The 23,886-nt window shown below is 42.0% G+C and overlaps 1 protein-coding gene across 19 annotated transcripts in view; it reads left to right on the top strand.

Annotated features, from left to right (window-relative positions):
- LOC135498956 (intermembrane lipid transfer protein VPS13C-like) overlaps nt 1–23,886 on the top strand; it is a 72,209-nt gene that overhangs the window by 25,005 nt on the left and 23,318 nt on the right. For 11 of the 19 annotated variants that reach the window (XM_064789528.1, XM_064789525.1, XM_064789524.1 and 8 more), the window contains 24 exons: nt 147–384; nt 721–944; nt 1,358–1,525; nt 2,503–2,810; nt 3,265–3,412; nt 4,124–4,268; nt 4,502–4,626; nt 4,876–5,051; nt 6,371–6,471; nt 6,792–6,929; nt 7,471–7,607; nt 7,874–8,149; nt 12,030–12,209; nt 12,644–13,051; nt 13,461–13,583; nt 14,583–14,735; nt 14,986–15,147; nt 15,590–15,856; nt 16,437–16,655; nt 16,935–17,048; nt 17,229–17,327; nt 20,167–20,184; nt 21,821–21,913; nt 23,397–23,444. In XM_064789528.1, the coding sequence (XP_064645598.1) occupies nt 147–384; nt 721–944; nt 1,358–1,525; nt 2,503–2,810; nt 3,265–3,412; nt 4,124–4,268; nt 4,502–4,626; nt 4,876–5,051; nt 6,371–6,471; nt 6,792–6,929; nt 7,471–7,607; nt 7,874–8,149; nt 12,030–12,209; nt 12,644–13,051; nt 13,461–13,583; nt 14,583–14,735; nt 14,986–15,147; nt 15,590–15,856; nt 16,437–16,655; nt 16,935–17,048; nt 17,229–17,327; nt 20,167–20,184; nt 21,821–21,913; nt 23,397–23,444 (4,068 nt within the window). The remainder of the gene's footprint in view (nt 1–146; nt 385–720; nt 945–1,357; nt 1,526–2,502; nt 2,811–3,264; nt 3,413–4,123; nt 4,269–4,501; nt 4,627–4,875; nt 5,052–6,370; nt 6,472–6,791; nt 6,930–7,470; nt 7,608–7,873; nt 8,150–12,029; nt 12,210–12,643; nt 13,052–13,460; nt 13,584–14,582; nt 14,736–14,985; nt 15,148–15,589; nt 15,857–16,436; nt 16,656–16,934; nt 17,049–17,228; nt 17,328–20,166; nt 20,185–21,820; nt 21,914–23,396; nt 23,445–23,886) is intronic. The other 8 variants (XM_064789531.1, XM_064789529.1, XM_064789523.1 and 5 more) reach the window with 3 other exon arrangements.

Here is a 23,886-nt window from a genome sequence, read left to right as displayed (position 1 = left end):
TTGTGCTTGACCTCTCTGTAAACTTTGAATTTTCGAAATCGGATGAAAAATAACCATTTGAGAGACATTCTTGTCCCATCTTAGCTCAATCGGCACCTAACCATAGTGGCATGTGAAAACTTTGCAGCCGTTCAATTGTTTTCTAGGCAGATAGAGCTGGACCAGAATTCTCGACCGTCTACCATAATACGGAGCAGCAGATTAACGTACAGTTTACTGCGCTCGAGATTCTTCTGCATCAGGAGGCCATCTTGAATATCAAGGATTTTGCCGAGGCGATCGTTGAAAAACTTGAGGTAGCAAAGTCGATGCCAAAAACGGCGGAAGTTGGCAAAGATGCAAAGACAGAGCTAACAAAAGATGTTGCACCTGTGAGGAAGAAAGGTACTTAAACACCCCTAATTTCCAGTTTAGACTCTTCTAGTTAATGCATTAGAAAAGTCCATTTTGAAAACTTGGGGTGTAAAGGTCAAATCCTGGGCTTAAAGTTTGTTAGACTTCGGCGATGGCTATCGTTTTGTCGGATGCAAAAACTACTTTCTGTTGTCAGGCTCTGAAGAGTTAAAACATTGATGTCAGTCCTAATGTATGCGAAGTACCCGATAGTTATATACAGACATGATTTTCTAAGATTACAGTTCAACAGACAGTCTTTCAGTTTACGTTTTTGAAACTCGACCCAAATCTCAAAATAAACTGCTGTACAAATTTGGTTTCTAGCCCGACGTATGCGCAAACAGGACGAAGGCATTATCCAGCTGAAGGTGCAGGCCAACTTGGATAGCTTGTCAGTCTCTGTGTGTAACATGGAGCTCAACTTGACTGATATAAAAATCAAGGGCCTCGATGCACGAGTCGCGCTGACTCAAGAGAAAACGGACGTAAAAGTTGCGCTGAAGGATATTACGGTGTTGGATCCGGCGCACGGGACTGTCTACCCAAAGGTCAGTACAGTAGAGCCTCTCTATTAAGGACACCCTCAGGATTGACAAGTATTGTCCATAATAGAGAGGTGTCCTGTTAAGAGAGGTCAAATTGAATGGCAATGCCATTAACCAATTTGGGTCCAAAACTAGCATCCTTAAGGAGGGTGTCCACTTAGGGATGTCTTAGTGGAGAGGTGTCCTTCTTGGAGAGGTCAAAGTGAATGGAAACAACCAATTTGTGTCCTGAATAGGGAGGTGTCTGCTAAGGGAGGTACCACTGTATTCTCTGTTTTTGACTTGGGGCAAGGGGGAACTGCAAGGAGAGATGTATAAGGCTGCCTTACACATCATACAAATATGAATCATTTGCATAAAAGTTAAAAAAATTGTCTCTCCTATGAAATTTCTATGAAATTTACGTCTTATTTCAGATTTTGTCAATAGCTGACGGTGAAGTCTTGTCGATGGGGGTGACGGTCTTCAATGATGGAACAGAGGGGGACAAATATGAGTTAATGCAATGCGTGGATACAAAGGTTACTGTTCAAATTGGATGTATACAAGTCGTCTTCCTGAATAAGTTTGTTGCAGGCCTGCTGGTGAGTTGATGAAACTGTCTTGTGTAGGTGGGGGAGGTCCAAAAGTCGTAAAAATCTTGTTGCAAATTGTAACATCAGAAAGTGCTGATTGAGTGCTTTCCAATGGATGGTCATGTCAATAGGCTCACAAATGGTAGCATGCTCATTGAGAGCTTTCCAATGAATGGTCATGTCAATAGGCTCACAAATGGTAGCATGCTCATTGAGGGCTTTCCAATGAATGGTCATGTCAATAGGCTCACAAATGGTAGCATGCTCGTTGAGAGCTTTCCAATGGATGGTCATGTCAATAGGCTCACAAATGGTAGCATGCTCATTGAGAGCTTTCCAATGGATGGTCATGTCAATAGGCTCACAAATGGTAGCATGCACATTGAGAGCTTTCCAATGGATGGTCATGTCAATAGGCTCACAAATGGTAGCATGCTCATTGAGAGCTTTCCAATGGATGGTCATGTCAATAGGCTCACAAATGGTACCGTGCTCATTGAGAGCTTTCCAATGGATGGTCATGTCAATAGGCTCACAAATGGTACCGTGCTCATTGAGAGCTTTCCAATGGATGGTCATGTCAATAGGCTAACAAATGGTACCGTGCTCATTGAGAGCTTTCCAATGGATGGTCATGTCAATAGGCTAACAAATGGTAGCATGCTCATTGAGAGCTTTCCAATGAATGGTCATGTCAGTTGGCTCACAAATGGTAGCAAGCTCATTGAGAGCTTTCCTTTGGATGGTCATGTCAGTAGGCTCACAAATGGTAGCATGCTCATCGAGAGCTTTCCAAAGAATGGTCATGTCAATAGGTTTACAAATGCTCCCATCAGAAACTGCTTATGGAGAGCTTCAGCCTGTTAATGGTATTATCAGAAAGTATTCATCGTGAGCTTTCCAATCCCAGTTGGTTTTGACAAAGGCTAATATCTATATTATGTAAAAAAGAGACATTAAAATCTCCCTTTACATTCTCATTTCAGCTTTTCGCCAACAAATTCCAAGAGGCGAAAGACAAGATTGCTGAAGCCAGTGATAAATTGGCGGAGACTGCGCAGGAGCAGGCGAAAAATCTTCACGAGAAAGCCATGCGCATCGGGCTTGATGTCACCATGAAGGCGCCTGTGATTTTGATGCCCCAGAATTCCACCTCCGCGGAAGTCTTGTGCATAGATTTTGGCGTTTTGACGTTGAATAATACGTTTGCCGTGGCGGGGCGGAATCCGTCGAACAATTCGCCCGCCATCTTGGATAAGATGAGGATCGAATTGACAGAGTTGAAAGTTTTGAGGTGAGATAGAAATTTAATCATCGGGTCATTTTGCCCAAACCCAGTGGTGTCTGACCAGGCTGGATACCTGCAATTTTTGTTCTGCAATGAGAATTGCAGTCACTGTGCACTACATGTACACACCCTGCAATTTTTGCAAGATTTCTTGTCTGTGTGCTTTGTGCAGAGGGCAGTCCTGAAGGGTTGTTGTCAACGGTCCCGCATTGCAAGAAAATTGGTCGGTGCCTCCTGTTTTGTACTTGTGGAATAGGCGGTACCGCATCCTGTTATGACCGCTTCTAAGTCAGAAGGTGGTGACTTGTCCTGCCCTTGTTAGCTGATGATAGCTCTTCTGTCGATCGTGGTCCGCTTGGTTCTGCTTCCGTGCCTTCTTGTATGCTGCTCTTATGTTGCTTCGCCTCCTCATAGGATTGGGTAATATTGTCTTGTTCCATTTGACCTCCTTCCTTTTCAGAGCGGTAATTGAGCCAGACGGAACCAGATCAGAAGTCCAACTCCTGCAGCCTGTGACGATAAATATATCAGTTATCCGGAATTTGTCCGTCGGCTGGTTCCATGATAAGCCTGAGGTTGAGATATCTGGGAGGTTAGCGGCAGTCACGGTAATTTTTTGTTCTATTCTTAGGGTTCTTACGGAATGACAAAAAAAGGCATAAAAGGACGGGAATCTTTGACAAAAAAGTTGGAAATGTTTGGAAATTGTGAAGTCATAAAATATCAGAAATGTTTGAAAACCAATAATTGTATACAAAGTCATAAAAATTGTGTACATGTAGTCTTAAAAGTTTGGAAATTGTATACAAAAAGTCACAAATGTTTGAAAATTGTATACAAAAGTCTTCAAAGTCAGAAAATCTTTTGCAAATAAATAAAATACAGTAAATAAAATACAGTAAATAAAATACAGTAAATAAAATACAGCAAATAAAATACAGTAAATAAAATACAGTAAATAAAATACAGTAAATAAAATACAGTAAATAAAATACAGTAAATAAAATACAGTAACTCATCTGTTTCATTATTCCAGTGGGTACCTGTAGGATTCAGACATTTTGTCACAGTATTCAAATTTCAATTCTGATAAAAGTTTTGGTGGGTCGATCCGTTTCTCTCAGCGGCACCTTTTTTCATCTTAAAAAAGTTATTGGCACATCTTTGGTGAATTGTTTTCCTAAATAAGAAAAGGTCTCAGTTTTCGTCTATTATCATTTTATGTTGTGATTTCGATTTACATTTATTCAATATTTTCTCTTTCATTTCTTTCAACTGTTTTTTACAATTTCCCGAGTTTTTCTTTCCTTCTTCTTCAGCTTGCTCTGAGTGAAGGCGACTTTGCTGGCATGATGAAGACGTTGACTGAGAATCTGGCCGAAGGCGAGATTAAGCCAGAAGAATTGAAGCCTGCTGTTACCCCCGAGACGACAGAAGCCAGTCGGCCACGGACAACTAGTAAAAGTAAGGCCTTCTATACAGGGATGTCAAATTTCCGATTTTAAGTGGAAAGAGGGAAAGAGTGAATCGGCATTGCCCAATAGGGGGGCACCTGTATCTGTAGTACTGATGCAATACATTACATGCACTGCCAGGACTCCCCTGTCTCGCCAATGGTTTTGCCCGTCAGGTGTTTGGCTAATACACTTGTTTGACGTTACTTCTCTGATAACATGTGGCATTTGGTTACGTTTCAGTTGAGGAAAAACCAAAGGAGACGGTCGCTGAGGTTGTTGAGAAGACGGAGGCCTATCCCAAGATGGCGCTCAGCTTCACCCTAGAGAATTTGGCGGTCGTGTTGTACACAGGTGACTCATCATTGGTGAGTTCCTCTTCATTTTCGTAATCGTTTAACTCTTTCGCTACCGGACCCGGTATTCGCCGGGTCTACGCTTTGTACTGACCCGGTGAATACCGGGTCTGTACACAGCGTACTATTGGCCCACAGTAATCTGTAATCAGATTAAAGTCAATTGAGTTGCGACTTTTTCTCAGACTAGGAACAAATTGCAGACCATTTTTTTCACAACAGTATGTTTTTAACATTATCTTTATTTCCCTCTCCTTCCAGACGAGTGGCCTAGGGGTCATCAAACGCGACCCCTTCAAAAACTTCGCCAAGTTTCAACTTGATTGCATCATCGTTTCCATGGATATGAAGACAGATAATTCAATGAGCGCCAGTGTCGACCTTCACACCTGTCTTTTGGATGATATTCGACCGGGCGCTGAGAATAAGATATCTAGGTAAGGTCAAAGGTCAAGGTCATGGTGTGTTGTCGAGTTGATGGTCATAGTGGGCAATTTGAGTTTGAAGCCAAAGCATGTGCTGTCAGTTTTCAAATTTATGGTGAATGTCATGGTTTGAGTTAGCGTTGGCATGGTAACTGATGGTTCAATGTCATTGCATGGTGACCTTTGGGGAGATGAAGGTCACAGCAGATACCCTCATGGAAATTTCAAGCTGGAATGATGTGTGTGTCTCCAGAATAGAAAAAAATCACTAATGAAGGGTTTTGCCTGTCAGAATTGCATTTTAGTATGACTAGATTTTATGTATTTAAGAAGGAAAAATTTGTTTCGTAGATCTGCAGAGTTACTTCATCATTCCATATACAAATGTTGTTGAACTTTGTTGGCTAACCATGGAAACTAGCCATGGAAACTAGCCATGGAAACACTGGATTGATTTCCATCATAGCATTATTGCCGGACTAATCGAATGTCATCTTAACGCTTTGCAGTTGTCTCCATTTGTAGGCATGTTTTAGGTTCCCATGGAGACGGTGACGACATGTAATTTTGGTTCTTCTTCTTTTTCTGGAAATGTACACCTGATTTCTTTTGCTGTCCGCACCTAAAATCACCTGACACCTTAAGAACTGATGAAGCTATTTGCATTTGATACGTCATCTTTCCTGACATTGCCTCTGAAAATCATGTGATTAATCAGCGAGGGCATTCCAAAAAACAGTTGTGTTTGATGTTTCGGCCAATTTTTCTACTGGCAATTTATTCCCGATTACTCGGCAGGTGGTGCTGTCAGTCCTTACAGATTTTCCTTTTGATTCTTTTAGAAAACTTATTTTCTCCATTAGCCATTAGTCTTTATTTTCATAACATTTCCCTCTTTTCTACATGTGCCAACACCAGCTATTTGCTAATCAACACAGTTTTCTTTTATAAGCATTTATTTCTAATTTTAACAATACATCTTCTTGTTTATCTTGTATAACTAGTGAAGCTGAATGTTTTCCTTAACAAATCTTGTAATTTGTAATGATAACTATTTTAAAAACTTTAAGAGGGATTTTTCAAATTCAATTAAATTTTAACATCATGAACATCGTGGAATCTATCGTAATTATCCCCGTTAAAGATTCTGTGGAGGAAACATTCACCTGTGTAACTCTTTGTCGAAATAAAAAAATAATTTTCTAAATAGGTCAGGCTTGGTGGGGGTCTCTAATATTCAGAATGGCAAAGGGTAGTGACAAATGATGTTTTATCGCTAGGTCAACACTGCATACTCACCTGCAAATAACCACATTTTAAATCCATTTCAGAATGATTGAGCGATCGCTGGGCAAGGCACAGAGTATCGAAAATGCTCCCACGAAGATGATCGAGGTGCTCTTCTCACAGACTGCGACGCTCGACAAGCACTGTAAGTTTTAACTTATTTTCATCTGATCCCGGAATATCTCGCTTAAAAACTCTTAAGAAAGAACTAAAAATCGTACTGTAACAGTTAACGGAAAAAGCGAGAATTTTCAGCTGTTTACAAATTGTCCTTTGAGAGGCTCCAATTCTTTTGATTCAAATCGTTCTCCAAGCTGAAATTTGAAGATTACTTTTCTAGCTGCTAGTTGATGTCGCTGGACGACTCGGATGAAATGCCAATACAAGGCACTTTTAGCAAGGACACATCAGACCTACGATGTAGAATATATTTTTTAAATGGTTTTTGTGTCTTCTTGTTTTCAGTGATCCTGAATGTGAACTGCCTGTACATCTGTGTCTGCTTAGAGTTCTTAGTGCGACTTGGAGATTTCTTCACCAAAGGCCTGCCTGCCGCACCAGCAAAGAAGGAGGAACCGGTTCCTGTAGTTGTTACATCAACTGGTAAGGACCTCTTTATTAGGGTCACCCTCAGGACTGACATTGATGTCCTTAATGGAGAGGTGTCCTGATTAAAGAGGTCAAATTGAATGGAAACGAACCTCTTTATTAGGGTCACCCTCAGGACTGACATGATGTCCTTAATGGAGAGGTATCCTGATTAAAGAGGTCAAATTTAATGGAAACCAATTTTGAGACCAAAAGTGTTATCTTTGGTAGAGAGGGTGTCTTTGATAAGGAAGTCTGCTGAAGGAGGTTCCACTGTGTACTATAGTCTGTGCACTGTGGATGTGCATTTAATAGTTAATCATTAATCAGTTGCATTGCGTAGATTCAAAATCCTGCATGGACATATAGTGTTACAACATAGATTTTTAAGATGCCGGGCAGAGTTTCAATGAAAAGGGCTCTTCAGGTTTTGAGCTTTGGTTCCCTGCTGAAAAGCTAACTTGAACAATTCAATCGGAAAATTCATTGGTGGTGTTGCCTTTTGTTCAGAAAGTGACCTCTTTATCACAAAAATGACGTTCTCGGTCTGTTTCAGCCGCTGCTCAGCCTGTCGACGCTGCTGTAGTAGCGCCACCTGTAGGTGAACTAGTCGTTCAGATGAAGGTCATTGACCCAGAGATCATTCTTATCGAGGACGCGACGAATATGAACACGCAGGCTTTGATTCTTGATGTGAGTTAACAACAGGCGTCTTATGAATTTTGAGGATTTTTGAGGAAATTTTGAAAAATGTCACTCTAAGGGTAATCTCAAATGATGTTGACGTGGCAATTTGGTGTCCACTGCGCCTGCATGACCGCAACTGAATGAAGAGATCATTCAGGGACTGTCTGACAGCTGTGATTGTTGACCCAACGTCGTAGGGTAATCACTCTGTAAATTATCTGTGAATCATTCAATGAATTACAGAAGAACTCATTCTGTTATTTTCTTCCCAGACACAAGCGTCGTTCCAACTCCGCCAAACCCCTGAGGTCCAGACCATGATGGGTTCGATCCAGCAACTCCAAATCTACACCGGACCCTTCGACAAGAAGAAACGGAAAGACGCCAAAATCCAGATCCTTAACCCCTTAGACATCTCGTTCAACAGCAGCGCCCCCTTTGGCAAGGATCATCACATGGCTTTGAATCTGACGGATGTCATTTTGAATATTTCGCCGAATACGATTCAGACGATGACGAAGATATCGACGGGTTTGGCTCCTCCTCCGGTGGGTATTTTGTGGCAGGAAACTCTCCAGGGCATGGTGTTGATATTGTGGAAAATTACAATCGTTTTAAGCCATCCAGGCAGGATTTTGAGTTGAATTTAGGCAATATGGGTGGGGATCTGGGACATGTCCAAATGCATGCTATCATATGACGTCTTGTTTTGTCAGTGAACAAATTTAGAAGTGACCAAAAAGGGAATATTTTTGTATCCAAAATTTCCTTCTTATTGTCATTGCATGATGTTAAGGGGTTCTCTTTGCATTCTAATACCTCCCCACTGCAATTGCCTTGTATCATTCTGGGGGCTTTTCAACTTCACCCCTACTTGGCTCATTGCTGAATGCCAATGCCCCGACTTGCTTTGAAGAATTCATTCTTTTCATTAACTAACCCTAAGATGATTTTGGCGGCTGAAATAGACTTGCTAATGGTAAAATCTGCTTATTCTCAGTTGCTATGAGATTGGGGAGTAAAAATCCCTACCATTGCTAATTTTTAGGGGGGGGATTTTGAAATTACCATTGAGTTTACTTGGTGAACCTTACCTTACATCTGTAGAGTGAAAACGTCGATTACAGAAATAGACTTGCTAATGGTAAAATCTGCTTATTCTCAGTTGCTATGTGATTGGGGAGTAAAAATCCCTGCCATTGCTAATTTTTAGGGGGGGATTTTGAAATTACCATTGAGTTTATTGGTGAACCTTACCTTACATCTGTAGAGTGAAAACGCCGATTACACTTTTCGTTTAGGGATTTGGGATTTACCGAGGATTTTACCTGGTGAATCTAGAACCCTTATCGAGAATGTATGGATCCTGGACTCTATACTTCTCCTATGCGCCTATTCCCTGCATGAATCTTCCATCCTTGTTGACTCTACGAATATTCCTACCTACTCTCGATATTTTGTAAAAGCAACATTCTTAATACGATTTTGTTATTGGAATTTTGTTGTTTACACCAGTCTTTCTACAATATTCATGTTGTACATGTTGTACTTGTAGTATCTATATTGTCCGAGCATGTAGATGTGAGCCCGTCTGTTAGCGACGTCAGAGCATGTTGACACTGTCGTCTGCGTGGTATCATTATTCATGATGAGAAGGCACACTGATTCTTATTTGCGAAATTTAGCAGTGGAAACTTTTGCAATCATTTTGCCAGAGTTGGGAGTCGAGCATTCATTATTTCTTCCGTGCACATTCCTTGTATTTATTGCCATGCAAACCACAAGCATTGGTAAAATAGTTTAGGGCATGCTCCAGGCATGGTCCATGAAAATATGTGCATGATCCATGCAGGTGCGTGCATGATCCATGCAGGTGCATTCATGATCAATGCAGGTGCATGCATGATCCATGCAAGTGCGTGCATGATCCATGCAGGTGCGTTCATGCTCCATGCAGGTACGTTCATGATCAATGCAGGTGCGTGCATGATCCATGCAGGTGCGTTCATGATCCATGCAGGTGCATGCATGGATGGTGCGTGCATGATCCATGCAGGTGCGTGCATGATCCATACGGTACATGCATGATCCATGCAGATGCATGCATGATCTATGCATGTTGATGCAATCCCTGCACGATCCATGCAACTTCTCGATAAGGGTCCTTAGGTTGCTTGGTAATGATCCAAGGGATAATTTGGTTTCAGAGCCGTATTTCTGTAGTTGTGGTGCAGCAGTCAGTGTACCCCCTCATCAGACGATCGACACTTGGTATTTTTTTTCCACGATCAGGATTTGACTCGGATTCACGATCAATATACTGGTTACGGGCCACTATAGACTGGCAGGTCCTGTGTGGTTAGTGAAATGTAGGGTCAAAACAAACTGACAAACTGACTGAAGTGCCTTTGACCCCTTTGAAAATATAATTGACAAAGATTCCAGCAAATTATAGTTGCTTGTAACCGTTCAGGTAATATGGTACAATTATTGCCTTTGTGTGCGCTGATGTGCATCGCCTGCTCTGTTCAACACTTGGGGCTATCATTGTACCACTTTACCTTATACTTATTTGAATCACCGTCGTGGAAACTGTTTCTAATATCTCGGTAACCTTCTGTACAATCTTTTGAAATGTCCATTGCGTGTTTCGTTTAGGGATTTAGGATTTTCGGTGGATTTCATGTGGTCAGTGCATGTGTACGCTACTTAGTTTTCATATAGCTGGTGGTAAGCTTCAATTCTCTTGAAAGACAATTCTTGAATACTTGATTGAAGATTTCCTCAATTTCAACCCTGGTGATAGGTAATATCTCTTCTGGTGGTCTAGCGGAGAAACCATGATTTTGGTCTGGTTGGCCTATTTTTTGTTCTGGTGGTATTAATTCTTCTTCTTAATAACAGCCTTCTATTGTCTCTTTATCTTTTTGCTGTCCTTCCAAACCAGAACTTCATCTCTAACAAATAAACAGTTTCTTAAATAAGATTTTTTTTAAAAGCTCTTTTAAACTAAGGGTACACCCGTATTTGTCATAAAAAACACAAAATAGTTCTGAATTTGCCCATATATTCAGAGTCATTCAAACTTTTCTGTTGGTAAAATTATTTCGGAGAAAATGTATTCGAAATTAGTTTTGTTTTTGATTGTTGATTATAGTTACATGTATCAGGTCTGGCCATTCCCGAAAACCTGAGTAGACCATCCCATCTCGCATTGCAGTTGTTCACACCGTCCCATCATGCATTGCAGTTGTTCTCAAATGCATGCGTGCTCAAGTTTTAGAGTATGGGCCATCATTTGTTATACTCAGGTTTTCAAGTACGGAGAGACCTGGTTTGAATGTTGAATGCCAGGTTCTAGCCTGGCGTTTTCCGGATGCTGGGCCATCACGCATGATGGGCCACTTTCACAAGTATGCATCAATTTGCCAGCACCATGCGTGAAGGTGGCGCCCCCTACTCAAAACAATCCTGTCTCGAGTCGTAGCCAGAATGCCGTGTAGTCATTTAATCAATGTTTTGTTTTTCATGTGTTTTTCCCTGCTTCACTCACTGCCTGTGTATACCTGCTTGTCAACGCAACACTACCCTCCTGATTTTGTGCAAACCCAATTTGTTGCTACACTCTTGATGTGTCGCCGTGGTGATGACGTAAACAGAATGATCAGGTTAGTATTCAAGATGGTTTCAATGCAACCAAGACCATTCTAAGCTTTTAAAAATATCGAATAAAACTAGGAAATAATCAACACTGTATACAATATTGGGCGATTTGTTAGGTCAAGTAGGAGGAAACCGGATACCTTGGAGAAAACCTACACTCGGTCTCTCTGTCAGATGAGTATGGGACATTTGTTTCTGGGTTAAGCTGCATGTCACTGCATGGTCGTTGATGCTTCACTGAAAATTTTCATGGAATTTATTGTCAGTTTAGTGGTGTGATTGTCATGTCTGTTTTAAAATGGTCACTTGTCCAAAATTTAAATGTTCTCCGGTTGAAACGTCCCCAGCAAAAGTCAAATCTTGCCCCATTTTGAAATTGGTCCATTCATGTATCTATTTCAACTTTTAACATTTATTTGATACAGAAGAACCTCTCTATTAAGGACTCTGTAAGCACCCTGTAGATTAGATATTTTTATCCCTATAACCTGCAATGATTATTCCAACGATTTCTGAGAGAAAAATCGCTTGTCTGCGGTTTGAACTGGTCATGGCTGGAATCAATATGTATCGCAGCTCGCACTAAAGACCTGCAAAAACCATTGCAGACAAGAGACTTTTGTCGCATGCAATAATCATTGCAGGCTGCTGCAATAAAAATCTCTGGTTTGCGGAGCACTTTAAACTGGCAAAAATATGCAAACGATTAGATGCTGGCACAACCTTCTGTAGCATCATTCCTTACGTTTTGATTGGCCGCTTTAGGATGAGGCTTCGCTGGCTGAATCGGAACACAACTACTTTGACCTCTGGGACAAGAAGAAGATCGCCGACATGGATTTCTGGTTTTTGAACCCGCCGTCGTCAGCTGACAAGATGACGCCGAATCTTGACGTCGTGCCGATGATGAGCGGAGGGGCCCAGGTGGAGACGAGACATGAACAGGTACGTTCAGATTTTGCCATATCGTCCATGGGGAAACGTTTGTTGTCTGGGTGTCATCTGCTGGAATCTGACATGGGACGTCTAACAAAATATTCTAGTGGAAGAAATTGAACAAAATATGCTCAGATGGGCAATATCATCAACTTTTCTTCAAATTTTTCCAAATCTATGACACAGTTTTTGAAATAATGTGGATTTCTTGGCTTTAAAAATTTTATTATTGTTATTGTTGTTGTTGCTGGTGAACAAGGGCAGAACCAGTTTCTACGTTACGCCAGAAGTGACCACCAATCAATCTGTAGAAGTACATGGCATATCGAATATCTACGACATGTTGGTTTTTAGAAATATTATGATGAGTACTTTTCGACCATTTCCAGTCGATTCTGAAATATCTAAACTTTTGGTTGAAAATGTAAACATTCAATTTTCAGCTCATGATGAGTATTTCTAGCATCGTGGTCAGAGTGGAAGCGGGAGTCGGAAAACGCACTGTCCCGATGCTGATCGTAGAAGCTGGCTTCAATGGCGAGGTCAAGGACTGGAGCAAGCAGTTGAGCATAACGGCAGAACTGAAATTAGAAGTGGCGTATTATAACGAGAGGATCGCGATGTGGGAACCGCTTCTGGAACCGGTTGAAGACGGGCACGTTCATCGCCCCTGGGAACTCGCGCTCGAAATCAAGAAAAATGATGACGTCATCGAGTATTATGAAGAGGAAGGCGAAGTTGAGAATATCGTCAGCCAACCGCCAAAGATGTCGATGGAATTGAAGTCCTATGATATTCTCCAGTTGACGCTGACGAAGTCGTGTCTGGAGGTTTTGACGCTTCTTGGAAAGGTAGGAATCTTTGGTGTCTGCTTCATCTCAAAGCTCTTCATTGATGTAGAATATGTTATGTAGATTATGTACACACAGATTTCAGTATAAAAATACATGAATACAATGCATGGATACTTCTGAAATGATGACGTTTTTTGATTTGACCTGCTTTTCAAGTTCATAGGGCTCAAGCTCTTAAATTTGTCTGATAAAGTGGCACGTTTTGTCATTATTTGTCCACGCGTCTTTAGGTTTGGTATGTATGCATGACATAGGCATCTCGATATGGTTACAAATTCGAGGTTGAAAGGGACCTGCCAGGTGCTTTCCATATTGTCTTCATTGACTCACGTATTTCAGCTGAGCCCTAGGCCCTCACCTTATATATTTTTATGATGCTGATTTCAATCTTTGGCATTCATTTCAGGCATTTGCTGATGCCTACAACTTAGTGGAGCCACCATCTAAAGGTGAAGATTACAGCGCCCCCTATGTCCTACTGAATCATAGCGGTATGCCGATCTCTGTCAAGTTAGATGAAAGATTCCAGGTAAAGCATGCAGTTGGATGCATTCACAGCAGCCAAAGCAAGGCCTAATACATTTGACATCGAAAACAATGATATATAGCAACCAAGCAGGTTCAGGCTAGGCTAGGCTACCTTCAGGTTCAGGCTAGGCTAGGCTACCTTCATGTTCAGGCTAGGCTAGGCTACCTGCAGGTCCAGGCTAGGCTAGGCTACCTGCAGGTTCAGGCTAGGCTAGGCAACCTACAGGTTCAGGCTAGGCTAGGCTACCTGCAGGTCCAGGCTAGGCTAGGCTACCTGCAGGTCCAGGCTAGGCTAGGCTACCTACAGGTTCATGCTAGGCTAGGCTACCTGCAGGTTGCAGGGTGCACTGGTACTGGTATCTTTTTAGTCAGCTCACCTGTTTTGGTCAGGCTCGGGTCAGGTCAGTACAGGTGACACCAGACCACATGCAGGTTTGCCTCAGGTTTGACTGCTTGCCACTGGTATCCTGTAAACCAGTACCTGCTTTTTCAGGGGTAGACTGGTCTCGTTAGCCCTGGCAGGCCACCAGTCTAGGAGAGGGAAAACTCTGAAATAAAACTTGGGCAGTAAATGACCCTAAATGGCAGGGTCCAGCCTTTGTGGCGTGGCTTAAAATCGAGACGCTACGCATTATGACAAAATGATTCATTCAAAGGTAAAGAAGAAAGCACCCAAGGTGCTTCGGAGTTCATCCCTGTGGTCAGAGTCCTTCAAAAGAGACTTAAAACCGAGGTTCCTCGTATCTGGTGTCTATGCAAGGGGAGGTTTTAAAGACCCCACCAAGTGAGAAACATGAGTAGCGTGCGTGGACTCAACCTCTCTCTAAAGTCGGAGTAACTAAGCCAATAAACCCAATTGGTGCATAAACATAGTGGCACGCAGAAAAGCTCATCCCGCCTTGGAGGAGGAATACTCCCTGGAGAAAATCACCTCCAAGTGCGTAGCGAACTCTGAAGAAGAAGAAGATCCCTGTGGTCAATTTCATCGTCTTTTCTTCAGATGCCAGCGCACGTTTCACCGGACAAAACCATCTGCATGCAGAACTTGGAGGTGCAGACTTTACACAACATGAAGAAAGTCAAGAAATTGCGGAAAGTTGAGTCGATCTGTCAAACCGCTCAGGATGATGAGGAGAGGAAGCTCATACTGTGTGTAAGTTTGAAAAGTGCAGACGCATTTGTGAAGCCTTGTTTTGAATATCACCAAACAAAGCTTGTAATTCTGGAGCAGACGACATATCTGAAGCAGATGTTTGTTTATTTTCTCCTCAATTTATGAGTTTCTGTTTGAAAAGAGTGGAGAAATCTTGTTGAGTCTTCATTTGCACTGTATATTCTGTCTGAAAAAACATTTTTTGAAATGCATAACATTGTTTGTTATGAAAAGCGTAATTTCTTTTCAGGTCGAAACATTTGCTGCCACTCGCGAGCTCTGCATCCAGAAATCTGAGATGCGGTCGTTCAACATCAACCAGCAGAGTTATCCTGGGGACATCTGGGCTCTGGTCTGTGAGACGGAGTCAAAGTTAGGCTGCAAGATCGTGACGATGCGGTCTGTCATTCAGGTACGTACAGGGCTGTTATTTGTGACAAGAATTGGGTTTGGATACATGGGAGGGGGAAGATGATACACCTGCACAAAGCACAATTGCAGATACATGTACTCCCTATGTGGGATCTTGAGCCTTCCCTGGGAGAGACACCCAGGGACAGATAATTTCAGTTTCAAGTCTCATTCAAAGGACTCCGAAGAGACTGGAATTTTGTTCCCCGAAACCCATACCAGTTCACCCAGAATACGAATCCAGGTTCTTTCCTTAGTTGCAGTCGGACCCTAATAATGAGTATTTTATATAGGCAATAATATGATATCCCAAAGCGCTTTGAGCGAGAACTATAGTGTCACGGAATTGCGCTATATAAAATACTCATTATTATTACCCTACTGGTAGCCAGCTGCGTCAGTCAATCAGCTCTCGATTGAACTTCTCATATTTTTTTCACCAGGTGAAAAACCAGCTTCCACACGAGATAGAGCTTTATTACAAAACGGAAGACGGCATTGAAATGTTTGGATCCGTCGCTCATGATGCGTATTTCAATATTCCACTACACGTCGTGCACACGGCACGCAATCATCTCTTCTTCAAACCGAAGGGCGACAAATATAAGATATCGAGTACCGGGTTATCGTGGCGGAGTTTGAAGAACCAGCATCCGGAGAGTGTAATGTGTGACGCAGAGCAGGCCGGGAATGTACCTTTCTTCTTCAACGTAAGTACATTTCTATTGGCGGGAAATAGATATGAAATTCTGAGTTGTCGTGGTGAAGAAGCAGTATACAGAGAGGGTTATGTGTGATGCCAAGTTTTTGGCGACTCTGAGCAGGCGAGGAACGTAACGTTCGTTTTCAATGTAAAATGCATGTATATTTGAAATGTTACAACGCATACCTTGGCAACAATTTGGTTACTTTATATCTTGTTGATATTTAGCATTTATGCAGTAAACAAAACATTAACCCGTCAAACGACCCATCTCGAGTTGCGCAGTTTTTACAGAAGTAACCACAGCCTTTACCTCCCAAGTTTCCACGGGAAACTCTTTCCATCACATGGTGCGTTTCAGCCATCGACTACTCTGGCAAACACTCATCCGCTTTCACCATGCCAGCACCCTTCGTACAACTAAGCAGTTGTCTTGACCATTTCCGAGAATGGATAGGACATGGGGAGGTTCCAAATGATGTGGCATGATCAAGAGTCCCTCTAGGCGGTAGGATGAACACCACACGATTTTTGCTACCATCTATTGTGCCAACCTTCTGACCTTGTTTCAACTCTTCGTCCTTCAGATTATTCCCAATATTGAGGACGTATTTTTCGAGGCCACGAATGAGAAGAATGCAAAAGTCTACACGATCAGTATCCATCCGACAGTCGTTTTCCAGAACCATCTTCCAATGGATATTGACTACATCTTGAAGGGCACTGCATCACAGATAACCTTGAAGGCTGGGGAGAGGACGATTCTTTATAATGCTTGTGCTGGGAAGTCTTCTCTTGAAGTCAGGGTAAGTTGGCTATGTCTTGAAAGGTACACTTGTTCCTCTCTTGATCCCCATAGCTTTGTTTCCATTGATCCCCTGTTCGACCATTCAGCCAGTTTGTCAGTGTCCCAGAGCGGGCAGTGCTGGAGCAAATGCTCTCGTATCTGATCTGTTGCATTGAGCTGACACCTTCCAGTCTCTGCCCAGTTCGGTTCTGCCCTGTCAATACCCAGGTGAGTGTGCGTAAAATGCATTTTACACTATTTGCTCATCTGCCATTGCATGATGCTTTTGTGTCTTCAGATTCTGAACTATCTCGGCAAAGACTGGGATGCAAAGATGAGCCTGGACCCGGCTGCAGAGGAACTCTCAGTGTGGACGTTCGAGGCCAAGGACGGATACAGTACAGTCACCATGGTACGTAGGGGATCTTACTTCTAGTCTACGGATCTGAGGGGGAGGGGTTAGAGATCGTAGGGGGGTTGTTTGTGTTTGCCTTTGAATTTAACCAAAGAAAAAACATGTAGAGAACTACTCGGCAACCGATTCTGTTGCGTTCTTTGCATGATATCTACATACGTTTCCCGAACTTTTCAGGATCTTGGTGTCCACATGAAGAATGCTGGATTCCTCGAGATGTCGCTGTACTCCCCCTATTGGATGGTGAACAAAACTGGGCTGCCGCTTCAATACAAGGTTTGTACGAAAGCCTAGATCAGGTTGCGTAAGATTAAAATGAATAAGTTCTGGCAAATTTGATGATATGTGCTCAGGTTGCCAACAACTATCTGCACAGTAGTTAGTCACTGCAGCTGTAATCTGCAATGATTGCATTGTAACGTATCACTGCAGCTTTTATCTGCGATGTTTGCGTTGTAACATATCACTGCAGCTGTTATCTGCAATGTTTGCATTGTAATGTATCACTGCAGGTGTAATCTGCAATGTTTGCATTGTAACGTATCACTGCAGCTGTAATCTGCAATGTTTGCATTGTAACCTGTCACTGCAGCTGTAATCTGCAATGTTTGCATTGTAACGTATCACTGCAGCTGTTATCTGCAATGTTTGCGTTGTAGCTTATCACTGCAGCTGTAATCTGCAATGTTTGCATTGTAACGTATCACTGCAGCTGTTATCTGCAATGTTTGCGTTGTAGCTTCTCACTGCAGCTGTAATCTGCAATGTTTGCATTGTAATTTATCACTGCAGCTGTTAAATGCGATGTTTGCATTGTTACGTATCACTGCAGCTGTTATCTGCGATGTTTGCATTGTAGCGTATCACTGCAGCTGTTATCTGCGATGTTTGCATTGTTACGTATCACTGCAGCTGTTATCTGCGATGTTTGCATTGTAGCGTATCACTGCAGCTGTTATCTGCGATGTTTGCATTGTTACGTATCACTGCAGCTGTTATCTGCGATGTTTGCGTTGTAGCGTATCACTGCAGCTGTTATCTGCGATGTTTGCATTGTAGCGTATCACTGCTGTTTGAAATACCTACCAAACGACTGACTTCGGTTTCAAAACTGCCCCCTGCATGACATCTTAAAAGTCCTGGTTCCACTAAGTTGGGATCACCGCAGCAGGGCAAATTTCAAAGGCTTAAGTGCCCCGCAAACAAGCGGTTTCTGTCTCTTCGACAATTATCACTGCGATGAGTGGGCTTAAGCCTGCCAAAGGCCCTTGGAGAAAAGAATCTAAGTCCCGGTCACAGAACTGAGGGCCAGGATATGCACGATGATGGACACATTAGTTCGTCGACAAGAACATAACTGCGTTTAAACCTGGGCTCTGCGGTTGACATGTTTTCCCCAAATCAAACTCTCTTTTCCAGCAAGATATGATGGAGGAGGTACAAACAATTAAAGCAGATTCTTTTCTAATAAATACATTTTTCTCTTCGTGTAGTTTTCATTTTTGCACTATCTCCAGCTAACCATAAAACATATACACCCTGGGAACTTACCTTCTGAGTTATGAGTTAAAAACTGGTCTTTTGTGTTGAGATTTTTTGAGATACATGCTCGACAATCAGTACATTTTTGGTAACAAAGTCATCTGTTCTAGAGAATGGTGTCCTTTGGCCAGTATTCCTCTCTATGAGCCGTTCTGAAATCTTCTGGGGGACAGGGGAGATGGAAAAAATCATAATTCTGATATGATATCGCCACATGAAATGATTTTACTCTTCCTCTCCTTTCACTTTTATCATTTCCATTTTAAATATCATCTCTTTCAGTAATATATACACCTTTTATATAACTCCTTTAACATATCTTTCTCATTTTCCTAATTATGTGTTTTTGTCTAAATTCTGATTCTGATATTCTGACGTATGCTGGGTTCTTCAGAGTGAACCTATCCATTTCCTTGCTATGACAGTCATCACTTTCCTGTGTGAATAGACTAGATGCAACTTTCTCAAAGCAAATTTCGTACCTGCTTCCCTCACCTCAGTCTGTATTAAAGCAATTCATGCATGATCAAGTCATACACGAGAATAGGCCAAGTTGGGGTAAGAAAAATGACCAACAAGAGGCTGATTTGGGGTAAGAAAAATGAACAACAAGAGGCTGATTTGGGGTAAGAAAAATGACCAACAAGAGGCTGATTTGGGGTAAGAAAAATGAACAACAAGAGGCTGATTTGGGGTAAGAAAAATGAACAACAAGAGGCTGATTTGGGGTAAGAAAAATGAACAACAAGAGGCTGATTTGGGGTAAGAAAAATGAACAACAAGAGGCTGATTTGGGGTAAGAAAAATGAACAACAAGAGGCTGATTTGGGGTAAGAAAAATGAACAACAAGAGGCTGATTTGGGGTAAGAAAAATGAACAACAAGAGGCTGATTTGGGGTAAGAAAAATGAACAACAAGAGGCTGATTTGGGGTAAGAAAAATGACCAACAAGAGGCTGATTTGGGGTAAGAAAAATGAACAACAAGAGGCTGATTTGGGGTAAGAAAAATGACCAACAAGAGGCTGATTTGGGGTAAGAAAAATGAACAACAAGAGGCTGATTTGGGGTAAGAAAAATGAACAACAAGAGGCTGATTTGGGGTAAGAAAAATGAACAACAAGAGGCTGATTTGGGGTAAGAAAAATGAACAACAAGAGGCTGATTTGGGGTAAGAAAAATGAACAACAAGAGGCTGATTTGGGGTAAGAAAAATGAACAACAAGAGGCTGATTTGGGGTAAGAAAAATGAACAACAAGAGGCTGATTTGGGGTAAGAAAAATGAACAACAAGAGGCTGATTTGGGGTAAGAAAAATGAACAACAAGAGGCTGATTTGGGGTAAGAAAAATGAACAACAAGAGGCTGATTTGGGGTAAGAAAAATGACCAACAAGAGGCTGATTTGGGGTAAGAAAAATGAACAACAAGCTGACTGAGTTTCTGAATGGAACCCTGTATTTCGGGCTCTCTTGTCCACATGTTCAGCAGGCCTAATCTAACTGATCTGCGATGCATTTCTCCTTGATGTTCACATCGTCACATTTTATAATTTCGCTTCCGTTGGATTCACAGATGTACACTAAGCACCAGGTAGGTTCCTAACATATGTCATGCCAAATTTTACATGTCTTTTTGTCCGTCGCGCTGCTATGTCTAGACAATCTTGTCAAAAAATCTTGCTGTCCTTGATAAGGAAGTGTCCTGATTACGGAGGTAAAACTCGATAGAAGTGACCAGTTTGGGATTAAAATCAGTGTCGTAGATAGGGAGGGTGTCCTTGTAACAGAGGTGTGCACTAAGGAAGGTTCCACTCTACTGTAATAAGCTGCTCAAAGGTTCAGCAAGTTGGATTGTTGACACCAAAATATTGTTCTCCCACCTTCTATTGAGGTGGTGTTGAAAAAAATTGGGATTTACTCAAAACCACACAACTTGTATTATAGAACACGTACTCGCAAACACTGGAAGTTTTGCGAGCAACAGCTTTATATTTAGATTTGCGAGCTAGCCATTAAAAATAGGGAGGTCAAGGTCAGCCCCCATCTTGAGAAAGAGAACGGTTTCAATCTCAGAAGTCGTGATGCGTATTTGTGGTTTAGATATTGGGCAAACGAAGTTGGAAGGTTCTCACAACTTGAGAACCTGCCTCTCTTGACGACTCGGGTCAGGAAAACCCGACTGATCAGATGACATCGCGAACAAAAGGGATCACTTCGTCTTCAATCTTGGAGTCTGGGCCGATCCTGCCACCAATTCCAAATGTCAGAAAGAGGGATCTTTTTTGGTGGTGGTGGTGCACTTCATTTTAGTTAATTTTCTTCTTATTTTTGTTTAAATTTTTACTTTTGCAGCTAGAGCTTATATAGTTTCTTTTGCTTAGACACAATCTTTATTTTCTAGGGTGAACTGTATTGTCTGTTTCGCGAGAAAACGGCACTCTGATTTTTCGTGTTTTCGTGCAGAAAATGCAAATTTTGAACAAAATGTTTTGATTTCATCTAAAACTTCAAGGTAAAAAGTATTCAAAAATACTTGCTTTGCCAGAAGTGAAGAAAGCATGACAGGAATGAGCCACAAGTAAAACTCTGACAACTTTTCATAGACAACAGTCATAGTTGCTGGTCAATCGTTATGATTCTGGTATCTTCATGTGCCGTGATAGTGACTGATAGTAATGGCTGTCCATGTTGACGGACACGGAACAAGTGCCTGTTTGGAGACGAGGACTTGCGGTGTTCCTTCTGAGTGCTTGTAATAATGTTGTCTCGCAACCTCTGCACTGCCGCACGTTTTATTTTCATTTTCACCTCTGTGTTTCTAAATCAATTATTTTGTCCTAATTTTCATGTATAGCTCTGTATAGATCAGGAGCGGTAGTTTCATTCTTTTGATGACCAATGGCAATAGGAGTGCCGCAGTGAAGAGGCCTGTCTCCACTTCGGTAGTTTACCGCTGTGGGAAACATCTTTTGACCCCAGCGGGTAATTGGTAATAATCATTAAAAGATACCCACCCCACCAAGACCGTAATATTCAATTACCATATAAACACTATGGTAAACTGAATTTTCACACTGATGACCGCAGGTGGATGATGCAGAGGAAAATTAAAGGTATCAAGTGTATCATTCCGTTGTCACTGTTACCATCTGGCCTGGCGAATAGCTGATAAAGTTGTGTCCTACCTATTATGCGCCCTCTATTGACATATTCGCTTACTGTTTCAGTCGACGGAAGAAATTCTCTTCGACCACCCGGAAGACTATACCAATGCGGTCTTGTTCTCCTTCAAGCCAAAGTCATATTTCTCCAAGAAAAAGGTGCGTAGAGAAACCCTTTGTTGATATGTCAGTATCCGATTACAGCAGGAGTTTGTGTGAGTGGTTAAGATATTGGCCGGGTCTATTTGGCAAGCCGCTCGCCGAACAGGCATCTTTTTTTGTCCTGTTTGGAGAGCCGCTTGCCAAACAGCACTAAAAAGCCACCCTGTTCGGCCAGCCGGGCTTGTCAAACAGGTAAAAAATCTACCCTGTTTGGCGAGCTGGAGACTTTACTTTAATATTAATGAGTTCGGCTCTCCATTCAGGACAAGAAAAAATCGCTGTTTGGTAAGCCGGGCTTGCCAAGTAGTCACTTCCTAAGAAATTACCCATATGCCATCAGTAGGAGGATGTTACCCAAGCTGCAGTAGGTATGACCAATGCTTCGTGGGCAATGGTTCCCCTGACAAAAGTCCCGTGATATTTTTCTGTCTTGTCGATTCAGAGTGATCGATTACTCAAACTGGGTCATCTGAAAATATCAATCACTCCTTCCTCTGTCGGTGTGTTGTGAAGTCCTCAGGGGCGTTACTCCCATAGAAGGGGTGTGCGCATCCGTGTCCATGGAAGTCTTTAACAGAGACCGTATATATACGGTTTGCCATGTTTGATTTCACTGCCGAAAACCGTATATACACGGTTTTTCATAATTCGAATTTCCCGCACTGCCTCTTTTGGCAGACAGGCACCGGCAGTGAGCAGCAATCCACACCCCTTTCAGCAGGGTAAGAGGTATAATCTGCCCGGGGACAGTTTTAATTTGTATAGGGCTGTTTTTGTTTCAAAGTCGGGGAATACCATGCTTCTCCTTGAAGCCATTCAGTCGAGACTATGCAGAAGAAGCACTTTAGCAATTCCATAGACATTGGCAAGCATGGCTCTACTAGATGGGCGCAGGAGACCTCCTCACATGGGCCTGCTGCTTAGGTCGAAATACCCACCCTTTGGCGACTTTTTCCTGGACACAGAAGTGCATACCCCTTTCTACAGGATCGAAGCCCCCATCTGTCTAACTGTTGAAGTCTTCAGTCTCCTATGTTTGTACAACCCCCTTTCCCAACCAAGTATTTACAAACAACCTGTTGCCGTCTGATAGGAAAATCGTGGAAATTGACAAGTGAAAACATATTCATGCAAATACATAATCAGTTGATTTCAGAATAAGATTTTCAAAACAGAACAGGTATGGTAAGGGGGAAATTTTCGGAGTTTTTTTTCCCCACGAATTTCAGGAATACTTTCAATTCCGGAACACAAAGCTCTGAAAAACATTTTTTTATCGGAATTAGCGTCAAAATGGAAGTCGTGGAAATTATCTATGATTTTGTTCAGAAAGTTTTGCAAATCACAAAATTGAACAGGTGCCATTGATTTGGCAGTTAACAGTGGAGGTTCACTCTCACAAAAAATCTCCAGGGTAAACTTTAAATACACGTGACGCGTCCAACCTTGTCCCTTGTAACCCTAATATTCTGTACCCCAGGTTACCTATGAGTCAGACGAGGAGGGCGATCAAACTCATAAAAACAAAGTAAGACTAGTGGCGACATCTTTACTCCAGCTTTTATCGTATATTTAATCTTAGAGTAAAGTAGCATGGTTTTGGAATGGTAGCACATATCCAGGTTGTGAATTTTTTTCCCCAAGAGTGTTGTTTGGTTGTTCAAAGCTCTGTTATCTGGTTTGGCGGCTGCTGAACCACTGCTATCTTAGCCAGCCACCAAATTTGCTCCGTTGGGCTTAGCAGCCGCTATTTTGTCATGGGTTGCTGCCAAGTTTTAGCAGAACCCTCGAGTTAAGTAGCGGCTGCTGAAACTTAGCGGTCGCTGAACTCACCAGGCTTTGGACAACCGGGCCCTGGACACCATATTGTTAAATCCGATGATGACATAAATTGTGTCCTTGAACTCTTGTGGGAAAACAATTTGCGTCCTGGCCAACTTCCATTATTCCATTTAATTTCCATTATTAAC

This window comes from Lineus longissimus, chromosome 14 (assembly GCF_910592395.1).
Source record: "Lineus longissimus chromosome 14, tnLinLong1.2, whole genome shotgun sequence".
Taxonomy (NCBI): Eukaryota; Metazoa; Nemertea; class Pilidiophora; order Heteronemertea; family Lineidae; genus Lineus; species Lineus longissimus.
Note: the sequence above shows the minus strand (reverse complement) of the source record. Positions and strands in the feature narration are given on the sequence as shown.